Raw genomic sequence first — 14,205 nt, 5'->3', positions numbered from 1 at the left:
GATTCTGGATTTCTTTGAAAGTCTTGCTCACTATTATATTAAATGAGAACCTGTGTGGTGTAGCAAGGTGCTGGACTAGGAAAGGGGAGACCCAGGTTCGTACCCATCCTCAGCCATGGAAGTTCACTGAGTGACTTTGGGCCAGCCTAGTCTACCTCACAAAGCTGTTTGGAGAAAAATAGGAGGAAAAAGTGCTGTGTCTGCCACTTCATGCTTCTGGGGAAAATGTAGTATATATTTTAATAAATAAACATAGTATAGGTAAAAAGAAAACTTGAATATAGCAACTATTGTTTTGAATAGATTGCTCCTTTGAATCTTGTATATATTTTGCCTTTGGCTACAAATGTCACTTTTTATTTTGTAACCTTCCACAACTTTTCTACCCCACATAGCCCTGTATGTGTAAAAATAATAAACAAACTGAGGATAACAGTTTCTATAGCCTTCTTCAGACTGATTTCTTCCACATGTATTCAATTTCGAGTGCCATCTAGAGGAAACCAGGTTAGAGATCAGTGACTGAAAACATCTGCTGATGGAAGCACTAATGCATGAAAGTTCATGCTAAGTAAACAGTCTGCTATGAAAAGGCCATAATATTTTTGTTGTTATTATGGTACGATTTTATATTACTAGGCATAACTATTTTCAACCGGGTTTAAATGACAATGAAAATTAGAAAATCAAGTGATAATACAATGGGTTGCAAAGGTGCCTTATGCAAATAGTAACATTAATTTTGGTATTGCAATTACCTTTTTAATAGTAGCACTGAATAGATTCTTGTACTCATATTCTGTTGACTGTTGCACATCCATACTGTATATGAATATAAATCATTCAAATTGCATGAGAACGATAGAGCTTGCATTTCCATCTCTGACAGTACACTGGGTTAGTCTTGTTTCTCCTCCAGTTTTTATTTCCTTTCTTACAGTTGATCTGGAACACATTTTTGACTTGGATTCCCTGGAGTATTTGGAGGCTCTTGAATGTGTGACTGAGCGGTTAGAGAATCGTGTCAATTATTGCAAGGCCCACCTCATGATGATCACCTGCTTTGACATCTCTTCCAGACGTCGATGAAGAATTAACCTCAAGAATGTTTTGGACTACTGCCAGACACCCCTTTCCTTCTTTTTGAACTATATCCCAAAGACCCAGAATGAGGATGAAGGTTGGTGTCATGTTTTGACTATGTGTAAGAAGATGGATTTTTTTTTCTAATTATGCGAATATATGTTGGAAAGCAAAGACACTGAGAAATAAGGATGTGGATTCTCCAAGCCTGAAAGAGCACTTTGAGAAATCTTTAAGGACATGTTTGTACATAGGAACTGCTGCAGAAGCGATTTACCCCCACCCCCACCCCATCAGTAACTGAAGAGGGAGGAAGAAGCAGATGTAGGGAACTGCTGAGAGCCCTGGTATAGTAAAAATACATGGGAAAACTGTCTTAAGTGCCTTGCAAATCTTTATTATCCAAACATTTATGTTCATACTCCTTGTACAGATGGTGCTAGTCGAGAAAAAGAAAAAGACAAAAAAATCAAATCACATTTTTTGAAATGTATTTACAGCCTGTTATTTTCACTTGGTGTTTTATTCTATTTCTGACTTGCTGTTTCTACGTAACTTGTGTTTGTAGAGATATTTCTTATCCGATACAGCATATAAATAAATGTTAACTGTCTTTTATTGTTCAACAGCAGAGTAAGACCACTCAAAGAAAAAAAGAAGTTAGAATTTCTAGATGAATCCCACAGATGTTTGATGTAACAGAGGAAAATAGGTTTCCCCACTCTTAGTAAAAACAAAAATGTGGATTTTCCAATGACATGACAAGATTTCAGTTGGCACTAAGAAAATGAGGCATCACATAGTTTTTAAATACGTTTTCCTTTGGGGTACTGAAATAAATACATCGTTTGTTACGTGTATTCGGTCAACGCTCCTATTTTGTTTCTATTTAACTGAGTATACTAACTTTTCCTAGCGTTACAATCATAGACTCATCAGAGTTGGATTGGAAGGGCCTTGGAGATCACCATCTAGTCAACCTGTTTCCTCAGTACAAGTTGAGATGGCTTGTGACTGCACTCACCTTCATGGTTTCAAGATTTATAAACACAAGAATTTAATTGGTAAATCAGGATCAGAATCTATTTAGCTAGCTCGGAAACCTTTGCATGCTTACAGGTATCATCATCATCTCCTGAGGTTTTCCTCCAATTCTGGGGATACCTAAATTGTCTGTTCTCAGCTAGGGATGGTCTCAATAACAGAACAGTTTTGCCAAAAGAGAAAGAAAAGGAAAAAAATGGCAAAGTTGTTACTCAAAGGGAATCTTTAAAATTCTCGATTTTTCCTAATCAGATAAAAATATTGGTAAACTGCAAGCATTCATAATCTTTCCATAGAAAGGCTGAAAGTAACTTTTTAAAAAGTTTCTTTGTATGAAACATACTCTGAAAAAAACATATCCCAAATCCATGACTTTTTTTCATTTGACTTTTATTTTTAAAAGAGGCAAGTGAATTTTGTTTATCATGGAAATAAATACCAGTTGTATAAACAGCTACTTAGTCACCAGCTGTCTATGCACAGTTTATTCTTTGTTCTTTGAGAAGAGCAAAATCTTAGCTCTTTGTGACATCATTATTATAATAATTAAAATTTATTCAATATCATAAATATTGAATAATACTATCATATTATTCAGTATTTACTTCTGAGGAGAATGACTGCATACATTGTGCATCAGAATAAAAGTTACTGGTTCTGTGCTACCAGTCCCCATAACTGTGCCTATCTGTGTGCTGACCTTTGCTTAGCAGCAGATATGATGAATTTGTTAATGTTATTTATCCAGCTGAAACAGAATACAAAACATATTCAGGAGTGCACTATGAAAAGCAAAATACAAGGGCATTTCTGGAATGTGGATAAAGTTACAGCTATCTAGTTAAATCGCAAACCTCTTGCTTTAATTTGGTTCACTGGTATCTCCAAGTTTGATTTGGTATGTTCCTTTATGCATTTTTTAAATTAAGGTAAAAGATCATCTGACTGATAGGCCAGACCTATATATAGTTAGAAAACACTTCATTCTGTATTTCTTCACATGTGCTATATGCATAAGTAGAATAAAATATGTACAAAAAGGGTTTATTACAAATGACGGGAAACTCAAGGAAGGAAGTACTTTGCCAACAGTAATACAGGTTATGGAGCATAAGTAAGTTGCTGTAGTACAATAGAGAGTGTTCTTGCCTTCCTATCCTGCTTGTGGGCTTCCCTGTGACCTCTAATTGGGCAGCAGGAGAAATAGCAGGCTAGACAAGGTAGAGCCTTGATCTCATCTAATAGGGCTCTTTTTTATGTCCAGAAGCATAGAATCAGCACACACTGTGGCTCAAATCCACAGTCCTTAGAAAGAAAACAAATTCTTCTTGGCAGCAAAGGGGGATTGTAAAGAAAAGAGCCCATGTCCTGCTCTCTCGCTCTCTTTCTAAATCTGTGAGATCCTACTTTTTAAAATTGAAGAAACCAGCTCCTCGGTGACTAGGGAATTGTGTATACAGCTCCTTCTGGCACGCCGAATTCCCAGTTTACTTAGGGATATGGATATAGAAGATGGTTTCTGACATGTGAAGCCCTATCTGGATCACAGCATTTCACCGCATGGTTAATTAGCAACAGTTGACTGCATATCCACGCAAGTAATAACTTCCACTACACTTTTCATATGCTAAAATGAAAACATAGACACCTCACCACCTTCACCACCACTATAACAAGAACCCAGTTAATTAATTTCTTCTATTTTTAAGTAAATTAATGTTAGGCATAAAATGAGACTTCCAGAAATATTAAATGCTTGGATCACAGTTTAGTGTCTTCTGCTTTATTAAAAGTTCATCCGATTATTCATGTTGCCTAAGGAATAAACAGATTTATCTGCTCATACACAAGTAATGCTTGTATAAGTATGCAGTTGCATAAATTAAAAGAAAAAAGAAAAGTGGTTAGACTTGTGAAGCCCAATCCTATCCTCTAGATAACTAGAGCCTTGCAGTGGAATCCTGACCAATTTTACTGGGAAATAAAGTCCAATGTGTTCAGTAGGACTTGCAGGTAAGCTTGGATGGACAGTTGTAGCCATTGTTGAATAAGTAAGTTTTCAGTGATATCTAATATCAAATGGTATATTATAAAGCAATTTTATTGGTCTTCAGTGAGCCTACCAAATTTAATCAAGGCTTTGTAAAAATGTTGGGCCCAATTTTATTTTCCAGGAAAAAGAAAATTGCTCTGTAAGAGTAAGACAGCTCATGCTTTAGTTTTACACATGCCTTTGGCTTTTACTCCTAATCTCCTGCATGGCCATCTCTCTGTGGAACAGAATGGTTCTCAGAGAAGTCGGAAGAATAGAGCGAGATTATTATATGCACAAAGGTGGAAAGACTTCGAAATGTCCACAACAGAGGAACGGTTGGCAAAGAAGACAGAATTTGCAGAGATAGCAAAATTGACTTGTTCTTTAGGGAAAAGACATTTGTTAGTGATTGGAAAAAGTCCTTTATGGACTTTCTGCTGAAAGTGGGGAAAAAAATGAACTCGTGATTTATGGGTTTGATGATTAGAAAGGGTAGAATATGGAAAGAAGGGAGCCATGAGAGAGAGAGGATAAAATATAAATGCATTTATAACTGCTGTAAAGAAGATCAGAGGCCACTCCTTTATATCTTTTTTCTTTTTCTTTTTTTTCTTTTTTCATTTCTTTCCTATTTACTTACCCTTTTACTTCACTTTCTTTTTTCTTTAAATTTGTACTGTTTTTGCTTTGTAAAAAACTTCTTTAATAAAACATTAATCCAAAAACAGAGGAGTTGGAAGAAGAGCAGCAAGTCCATTAGGCAATCAATAATAGTAATTTTCACAGCATCATCTGCATATATACTGTACCTCCTTCCACCTCTGTGCCCAGTGAAGACATTTCCCTAAGTACAGCTCCAATTCTTTGAGGAACTGCATGTACTATTTAATCCAAAATGTTATTTTCTTACCTGATCCAAAAGCTGGATGTTCTCACTAAGTCCTTTTAAAAAAGCTAAAATCCTCTCACTCAACCTATTTGGAAGAATGGCAGAGAGCTGCATAGAATGCCTTCAAGAGACCACTCCCAGAGAAGCTGTTGATTTCATAATTTGCTCAGGACTTCAGTGTCTGCATTGTTTGTTTTAACTTCTATTATGGAGGAATAACAAAAACATTCTTTCCATGATATACAGTGTCTCACAAGAATGTATTAGAATGGATGCCTATAAGATTTAAATAGTATGATTAACAATGTACAATTAAATTAATAAATGTAAGGTCACCCTTGTTTGGGACTAGTCATTATAAAAAGGAAGATACATTGATGAGTGTGATTTTTCTAGCCATTGCTGTCCACTTGTGTTAGAAATAGTAAGCTTTTCTACTCAAGACATCTCATACGTTATTCCAGTTCCCCATACTCTCCTGTTACAACTTAGTTCTTGACTTGATGGGTAAAGAAGTGTGGTAAACATCTGGTTAAATTCGTACTCAGTCTAGGCTTTGGATTTGAATAGCTCCGTCATTCATCCACTATCAATTATTTTTATTTTTTTGTTTATTCATTTTCTATCCCACCTTTATTATTTTTACAAATAACTCAAGGCGGGGAACATACTCAATACTCCTTCCTCCTCCTATTTTCCCCACAACAACAACCCTGTGAAGTGGATTGGGCTGAGAGAGAGTGATTTAACAATTTGGGAAAAGAATAGAAAAAGCATATATACTATCTATGTTCAAGTCTTCAGGTAAATTAATTATTTTTCTCTGAAATCTGCTCTCCTGCATTTTCTTTTGCATACTTTTCATGTTCCATTAAATTTCCTGAAAAATAATAAAAGCAGATGAGATAACTTCTGAATATCTGATCTCATTAGTACAAAACGAAACAAAACAGTTGAAATGTTACACAGCACTTAGTTAAGTTTGGTAAGACACCACTTAGTGTGGAAGTTGATCTATAATACATTCACACTCTTTCTGTGAGTGTGATTTAATGCAGCGATGGCGAACCTTTTAGGCTCCACGTGTCAAAAGTTTGGAAAATGCCTAACTTGACTCCACCCCCAAACAAAAGAGAAACAATTCTTTACATATTCATTTATTTTAAAAAAATACAATCTAATTTTGGGCAGCCAAAAGGGCAGAGATGGTGGGGAGATAGGTGGGTGGGTTAGTTGCAGTGTCTTTCGTTTCTTCAGTTTCTTTGGTAACTCAAACAGGGAGAATAGTTGTTGGGTGTTGGTGAACACTGGCCTGTCACCCAAAACATTGTGGCATGTCACCTTTGACACATGTGTCATAGGTTCTCCATCACTAATTTAATGAATTAAAAACTACAAAAATGACCTGAATATATATCCACATGTACACTACAATGTGAATCTTACAGCTAAACTAAACATGACAGTACAGGTAGTCCTTGACTTACAGCCATTTGTTTAGCAACCGTTTGAAGTTATGATGGCACTGAAAAGAGTGATCGGTCCTCACACTTACGACTGTCGCAGTGTCCCCACAGTCACGTGATCAAAATTCAGGTGCTTGGCAACTAGCATGTATTTACAACAGTTGCAGCGTCCCTGGATCACGTAATCGCCCTTTGCGACCTTCCCAGCCAGCTTCCAACAAGCAAAATCAATGGGGGAAGCTGGATTCACTTAACAACCACATGATTCACCTAACAACCATGTGATTCACTTAACGACCAGAGCAAAAAAGATCATAAAATCAGGCATAGTCACTGATGCCTCACTTAATGACCACATTGCTTAACAACCAAAGTTCCTGTCCTGATTGTGGTCATAAGTCAAGGACTACCTGTAAAAGATGTGCAGTTTGGTTGCTTTTTTAAAAGGCTATCTATAACATTTCATCTCTTCAATCTGTTTTGGGACTGTGATGCTGAGAAAGACAGAGCTTAATTCTTCCCTATCTGAATTGTTTCCTCTGTGACCTATTTTCTCCTGGAGGCAAAATTCAGCAGCTCCTAAGAGGCAATTTGATGAGGGAGAGTGAAAATATTGTTCCACATGTGGCACATAAACACAAAAGTATACATTAGCACAGTTTTTTCTTACTTGCTCTGCATTCCAGCCAGCTTTTCAATTTTTCTGAGTTGTATTTCCAAGCTGTATCATGGGAAAAAACTACTATGATGCCTAATAACCTGTGTGTGTAAAAACAACTGAAGGGTTAAAAAACAACAAAAGGGGGGGGGGGGAGAAGGCCACAGCCGTGCACAGACAAAAATCTGTGCAGTGTTTCATGTGTTTGGGTTGATGCAGTTATTCACAAGCATTAAAACTGAACTAACAAATCTCATCACAAACCCTGTCAATAAAACCTTTCATCTCCATTCATGAATTAGCTGGCCATTTATGCTGCATTTTATAGAAACCATACTTTAAAAAATGTTTATGCTTCAGAGTATAAAGCCAGGTTATTGCATTCGTTTCATGTCACCTTTCAAAAAGTATAACATCCATAAATTGGTGGGAAAATAATTTGGATATCACTAAGTGAACATCTCATGCATTCCAGACCTCCAGTTTTAATGGGTGCCCATGTCATATAAAAAATAATGGGATCAAAACAAAACATGAATCTTGGGTCTTTTTTATAATCCTTTTTCATATCTTCTTCCTCACCATGTAGCCTATATGAGGATAGGACTAGAATATCACAGATACCTTGCCATTAATGTTAATTAATACATTAATACAATTAATACAATGCCTGTATTACATTTATCATTTCTGATGGAACATGCATATACAACTAGCATCTAAAATGGCATCTGTTGTCTTTACTTTTGTCCTAACCAAAATGTAAACCATTAGTCAAAGGCATGAGATAGCAATTCATTACCACACATAAAGTCTCAACTCATGTTATCTGTTTACTTCACACAGCATTCCAGAATCCAAAAAAATTCTAACCAGTTTTCGGCTCAGATGAGGATTTCTGAATATTAATTGGTCAATCATAGCTAGTAACTAAAGTCCATCTTCAACATCTACTTAACATCTATGTGATTACCTTCTCTCTGTGTGTCTCTCTCTCTCTTTGTTAATCAGACCATCATACTTTTGTCTCAGCCCAGTAAGCAATTGTCTCAAGCCCAGTAAGCAACTGTTGCAGGTTTCTCAAAGGGCATTGCTGTCCGGAATCAACATTATTGGGAATTAATAATTAATTTGTGTATTTTGTACACCATCTGTTGGAAATTGTATTCAAGTATGGTTTCCAGTTTGTTTGATCAAAGTCATAGACAATGCAAAAAAAAAAAAAAATCTGGTGAGTTAGAATCTAAAAGCAATGATGGATCAGAGCAAAGATCTAACATACCATTCTGATACCACCAAAAGGAGAACAGGAAGGAAATATTCATTAATAGAGGAGATAATATAGATGTATGTAAAGTAACCATTGATAGGTTTGTCCTCCAAGAATTTGTCCAATCATCCAAGTTAGTAGCTATCACCAGCAGTAAATTCCAGAATTGAAGGACACACTGTACGAAGAAATAATTCCTTAGTCCTGAAGGGGTTTTTTTAATATAATATTTTCAGATGAAACACTAAGTGATACTCATTTAAATTAACCTTTCAAATTCCCTTAAGGGAAGATAAATGTATTCTGTAAAACTTTGAGTGGTCCTACTCAACTATAGAGCATTTATTATAAAATGATGGTAATAAAAATGGTGCTTAAAAAGCAGTTTCAGCGATATCTATATTACATATACTCTCTATATGGACTTAGTTACCTTATATATTGTATAATATATGTGTGAATGGATATCTGAATAAAAAACACACAATTGCCTAGAGATTTTACGCATATATAGATACTACTTTTTCTACATTTTAATTAATCCCCAATTTCCCCCGCTGAAACTGCTATCTGACATCCATCACCTATTTGACGTATGAAGGACATAATTTATTTGTAAACTCAGGATGTTCTTGCTTTATAGACTTGCTTGTATTTTTTAATTTATTTACCCATCATGGTTGGAAATGCTTATCTAAGTACTATGCATTGACGTGTACTTCTGCTGAGTCCATTGCGTTCTGTCTGTGGCAATGTTCTTTTTCATAGTAAGTGATACAATAAAGTCATGTAAGGTTGGAAAGTGTCCTTTGCCTTGGGCAAATTGCTTCTACTGAGTCAATCATGAAAAGCTCCACTGCAAGACAGACACACAATCCAATATTGTGCTAAAAAAGCTCAGTTTTATTGGAACAGAAAGACACACAGGCAGCAGTAGGACAAGAACGGAAAAGAAACAAAGACAGACATCTGCAGGCATATTGACTGAATATGTCAAGCCTTTTGCCATTAAAATGTAAAGCTTACAGTTTGCTGACTTAAAAAGGCTCTTAACTTCTGTGGTATATGAGGTATGAAATATGATGTCAAAAATATGTTTAAAAGATACGAACATATAGTGGCATTAAACGTTTACTTTTATGTTACCAATCCTGATTCCCACCAAATCTTGACTTCAGTGGAAAAACATCATTTTTTCACCAATTTCTGGAGTAAAATTTTGTCAGCACAAGCTACAGTGTTACACAGTTGAGAAAATAGGCATGTGAGAAAGCACTGACCTCACCACCAATGTGAGTTCACCAGAAGACTATCTAATTAAATAATTCCCTGGGACAATAAGATGAAATAACTAGATATTTTAAGGGGCTAAGAGTTACTAGAAGGTACAGTTTGCTTGCTAATACCAATAAGAGTGCTCTAATAAAGTGATGCTCACATATTTACAGTTTACCTCCTCATTACCTGCCAAGTTCATTGGCGCGGCCAAGGTTTCATGAATGTTTAAGATTGTGATGCCTAACCAGAAAGCAGATACAGCACATTTATTATTTTATCCCTGTACGGTAGACACTGAGTGTCCATTTTCTATAGCTTGTTCTTCAAAGAATAATTGCTTGAATTCATAACTGACTATAGGGGGGTTATGGACAGGAGCTATTGGTATGCATCAGTTCCTTTCACTCCTTATAAAACATATACCATTGACTTGATGAAATATTCTCTTATTGGTTCAATTTCAGTTTCTCTCCTCTGAACTCAGAGGGGCAGAGTTTGACCCTAACCTTTCCCCAACAGCCTCTAAAGATTCTGTTTTCCAAAGCACAATCTCAGGAAGGTCAAACAGGACGTGCAAGGTGTAGGAAGCGAAGCAAAAGGGACACATAGAAAAGCAGAATGTGAGCATGTCAAGAACAAATGAAACAACATACCAATAAACAGCAACTAAGCAGTCAGCTCTTAACCACCCAGAGTCTGGAATACAATCAATCTTGAAAACATTGCCAGACTTAAGGCCAGGGGAGACACATCTCTAATATGGAAGTTGTTAGCAGGAAGACTCTGCTTCTTGCCTCAACCAAGGAGGGTCAGATAAAACCAAGATCTCAAACAATGTCTCCTCTTATTGTCTTTGTGTGTAGGACTCCCCAAAGAGCACAGGAGAATGGGCTCCAAGTAGGGCTTTAAAGTATTAAAAGTAGCATTTTGGAGCATAGATATTTCAGAGATTGAGAGCTAGATGAATGCTTTCCTAGATGAAACCTTCAACAAACTTCAAAGGCAGACCTAACCAAAGAACACAATAGACTGGAGATTACCAAGGTAAGCATCACAATAGCTGGATCATCATAATCTAAAAATGATCACTGCTGTGGAACCAGTGGTGATCTTTTCTAGATTATTATGATTTCTGAGTTAATAAAAGGCCCTCTTAGCCACAGCTATCATTTGGGGTATAGGACCAAGAAGGACCCCTAAACTGCACACTTGATTGACGCAGCAGCAAATGCAGCCCAGTCCAGAGCAAAATTATTGTCCACAGAGGCATTGGCTGGTCTGCCTCAGGCTGAGCTTTAGTCTGTCCATCACTGAATCAAGGCAATATTTAATAAGACCTCTTCTAACTGGGCTCCTCCCAGATTTGGTGGGAATATAACTCCCATTTCCGTGATAGGTGGAAAAGGCAATATAAGTCCCTGCCTTAAATTGGAGAAAAAGTATCAGACAATCCCCAGTGAAATAGTGGCACACTATTCCTAATCTTTTGACAGCTTGCCCCAGTGACTGTGTATTTATGCACAATTACAATTATTTATACAACTAATTTTCCTGTGAATACCAAAAAGCTTTAGGGACAATCATCCTTACAAGCCTTGGTTTACTGTGAAAGCACAAATGGCTGGGTTCATTAAGCCTTGAACCATGGTTATATAACACAATGGCTAAGTTCACACAATATCTTAAGCTGAAACCACACAAACTATATTATGGATTAGGCCAGCCCTGTGGTTACCTGAGAAGAGTTTTCATGGCATCAGCTTCATTTGGGACCTGCCTGAAAGGAGGAACAAAACCACTGAAGAGATGCTGGGCCCTACCCAGATGAGGAAGACAATAGTAGTTGATGGAGTCAGTTCAAGCACTTTCAACACCAGGCAACTTAATAGGCAACCACTCCTGAGTGATTTTTGGTGTGACTCTTTCACTGGGAGAGGAAACAAGACTGGGGCAAAATTAAGATAGATAAAGATCTATGCAAAAATTATAAAAGACCTTTTGTCCTGCGGTATGACAAATTAAATACAATCCCTTAATTAGGCCATGTTTAATTTTATTTTATACTCATTACTAACCCAAAGAAGACCTCAGAATTTTTCTCATTATATTCCTTACATCTACCCCAGAATGGATGATCAGGTATCAAGCTACCCACCTCACCACCCATTAATTTTCTTTCCTTTTTAAATGCTCTCCATGTTCTCATTTTATTCTAATAGGCTCACAGGTCCAGCACCATCACCACCACAGCCTGCTAGATATCAAATCTGGGGGTAAAATGAATTTATCTTCTATCATAATGCCAAATACAAGAAGTCCTGGAAATGTTTTTACTATCACAGCATGCTAGTACTTCCACAAGAGAAGTGCATTCAGGGAAATACATATATTTTGACTATCATGGAGGCTAAAAAGGATTTGAAATACTAAAGGATCAAGGTGGTTATTGGAAGAATAAAATAAAAATAACAAATAAATAAGATATAAAATAAAATAAAATAAAATAAAAGCTTGGTGGTAATAATGATAGTCACCCTACTTCAGCTTTTCCCTCTCACTGGTCTCCCAGCATCCTGGATAGGAGTGAGGTGAGTTGCAGGCCAACATACCTCGAGTCTCCAGGGTTGCAGTACAGCTGCTATCCCTCATCAGCCAAAATAACACATCTTGTAAATTATACTCCTAGCAAAAGAGCATGGAAGAATTACCACAGTGTTGGCTATTTTTGTCATGCTTTCAAGGTTAACAGCAAGCATTTCAAACAAAGAAGACATCGAAGAACGAGGGACCCTGCCTTGTGGAAAATGATTTTTGCTCCTCTCTGAAAGGAAGGGGTGAATTCAGTCCCAGGTTTGTCATTTAAAGGCTAAACAGTGTGACTTCTAAAAATTCTCTGTGATGCCAGTTAAATAATGTTTGAAAACAGGGATCGTGGTGACATTTATCAGAAGGCACCTCAGCCTTGGAATTCTTTCTGCCCGTTAGTTCTCTATGGTTTTGGTTTATAAACTTGAAACAAACTGCCTCTAAAACTCAGTTGTTAATCCCAGCTTTCAGACCAGCACAATGATTAACTTGCAGGAAAATATAAGATAGTAAAGTGGGACAGATGTGATTTAAAGCTGGGTTTAAGAAGCATAATTGGTTAAAAATGAAATTAAAATCCTGGCCCCTTAAACAAGACTAATTTATATGGGCAAAATTCTCTCTTTAAAGAAATTCAGATCCTTCAAACTGAAGTGTTCATGAAATTTCTTTCACTCCTTTGAGGCCTCTTAACTCTGACCCAAAAAGAATTCAGAAAGCGGAGGTTTTGATAGCTCATTTCCATTTCTTCTGGCCCAGAACAGCATCCATGTACCTCTACTGTTGTCACTCGTTGATTTTGCCAGGCCAGACTGTATGTGAGGAGGACCAGGGCTAGACACTCTGAAAAATATTTTCTGCATCTACCTGGCTCCTCTAAACTGTCTTGCCACACACAAATAACATGTAAAAAAATCCATCATGTTTCTTACATCGTTATTTCATCTTCTCCACTTCTCAGGAGCACTTCTTCAACTAACCTTTTTTTTTTAATGTTCATTTTAATGTTTTTGGGTTTTTTTCAGACCCAACTGCCATTTCCTCTGGTTCTACTTTCCTGATATGTTAGACTTCAGTCCACTGAATCCTGAAGCCAAAATGCAGCACATTAAGGCAGCAAATGAAGACAGGCGATGTTTGTTGTCAGAAACTTTATAAAACAATCAGGGGCTTTGGGGGAGGTAAAAAAAGTCAAGATGGCAGCCACAGCTATGCAATTAAAGCCCAACCCCATTTGTATTTGTGTCAAAGTCATGCACATGGACAAAAGGCCAAGGCTTTGATTGCTCAGTCATAGAAGCCACTTTGACTTTAACACCCCCCCCACATACACACCCAAAACAATGTGAAAAGGAAGTGTGCCACACCTCTCACCAAACTGAAAATGGTTGCTCACATACAATATTCTCCTGAATGGCTTCCCTCCATACACCAATATACACAGCGCTTTGGGTTTTCAATATAATTATCTATACTTATGTCTATTATGACATTTTAAAAACACAGTAACCATAATTAAAACTGGTAGCAAATGAGTTATTGCTGTTTCCTGGAGTTAAACCTGAATGCAGCTAAGAAAAAAATCTTTAAGCCGTGCTGTGGAAACTTGATCCCCTCTTAATAGGTCAATTCTCTGCCCCAAGAACAAAGGTGCCATCCTCAAACCACTTAACACATATTGGTTAGGCCAAGAGAAGGTATGGTAGCATCTCGGATAGTTTTCTAGTGTGTTAGAAGCCCAAAATGAAAGTTTGCTGTGCTTTTAGCAGTTATTCCTTGTAGGGTTTAGTAGAGTTGTGAACTGCTTTCCAAAGGAATGGGAAGGTGCTGTCAGTCAGAGGAAAATCAATTTAAGTACTATAGAGGCATTAGGGAGATCTTTTTCCTGGGTAATCT

The 14,205-nt window shown here is 37.0% G+C and overlaps 1 protein-coding gene across 1 annotated transcript in view; it reads left to right on the top strand.

The window, feature by feature from the left end:
- The window catches only part of KIF26B (kinesin family member 26B), a 333,909-nt gene extending 331,468 nt beyond the window's left edge, over positions 1-2,441 (top strand). The window contains exon 15 of the mRNA XM_063306130.1: positions 941-2,441. Coding sequence (XP_063162200.1) covers positions 941-1,089 — 149 coding nt within the window. The 3' untranslated portion in view covers positions 1,090-2,441. The remainder of the gene's footprint in view (positions 1-940) is intronic.
- Positions 2,442-14,205: the final 11,764 nt, after the last annotated feature.

The sequence above is a fragment of the Candoia aspera genome, chromosome 1 (assembly GCF_035149785.1).
Source record: "Candoia aspera isolate rCanAsp1 chromosome 1, rCanAsp1.hap2, whole genome shotgun sequence".
NCBI lineage: Eukaryota > Metazoa > Chordata > Lepidosauria > Squamata > Boidae > Candoia > Candoia aspera.
The sequence above is the reverse complement of the archived record's forward strand: the minus strand, read 5'-3'. Positions and strand labels throughout refer to the sequence as shown.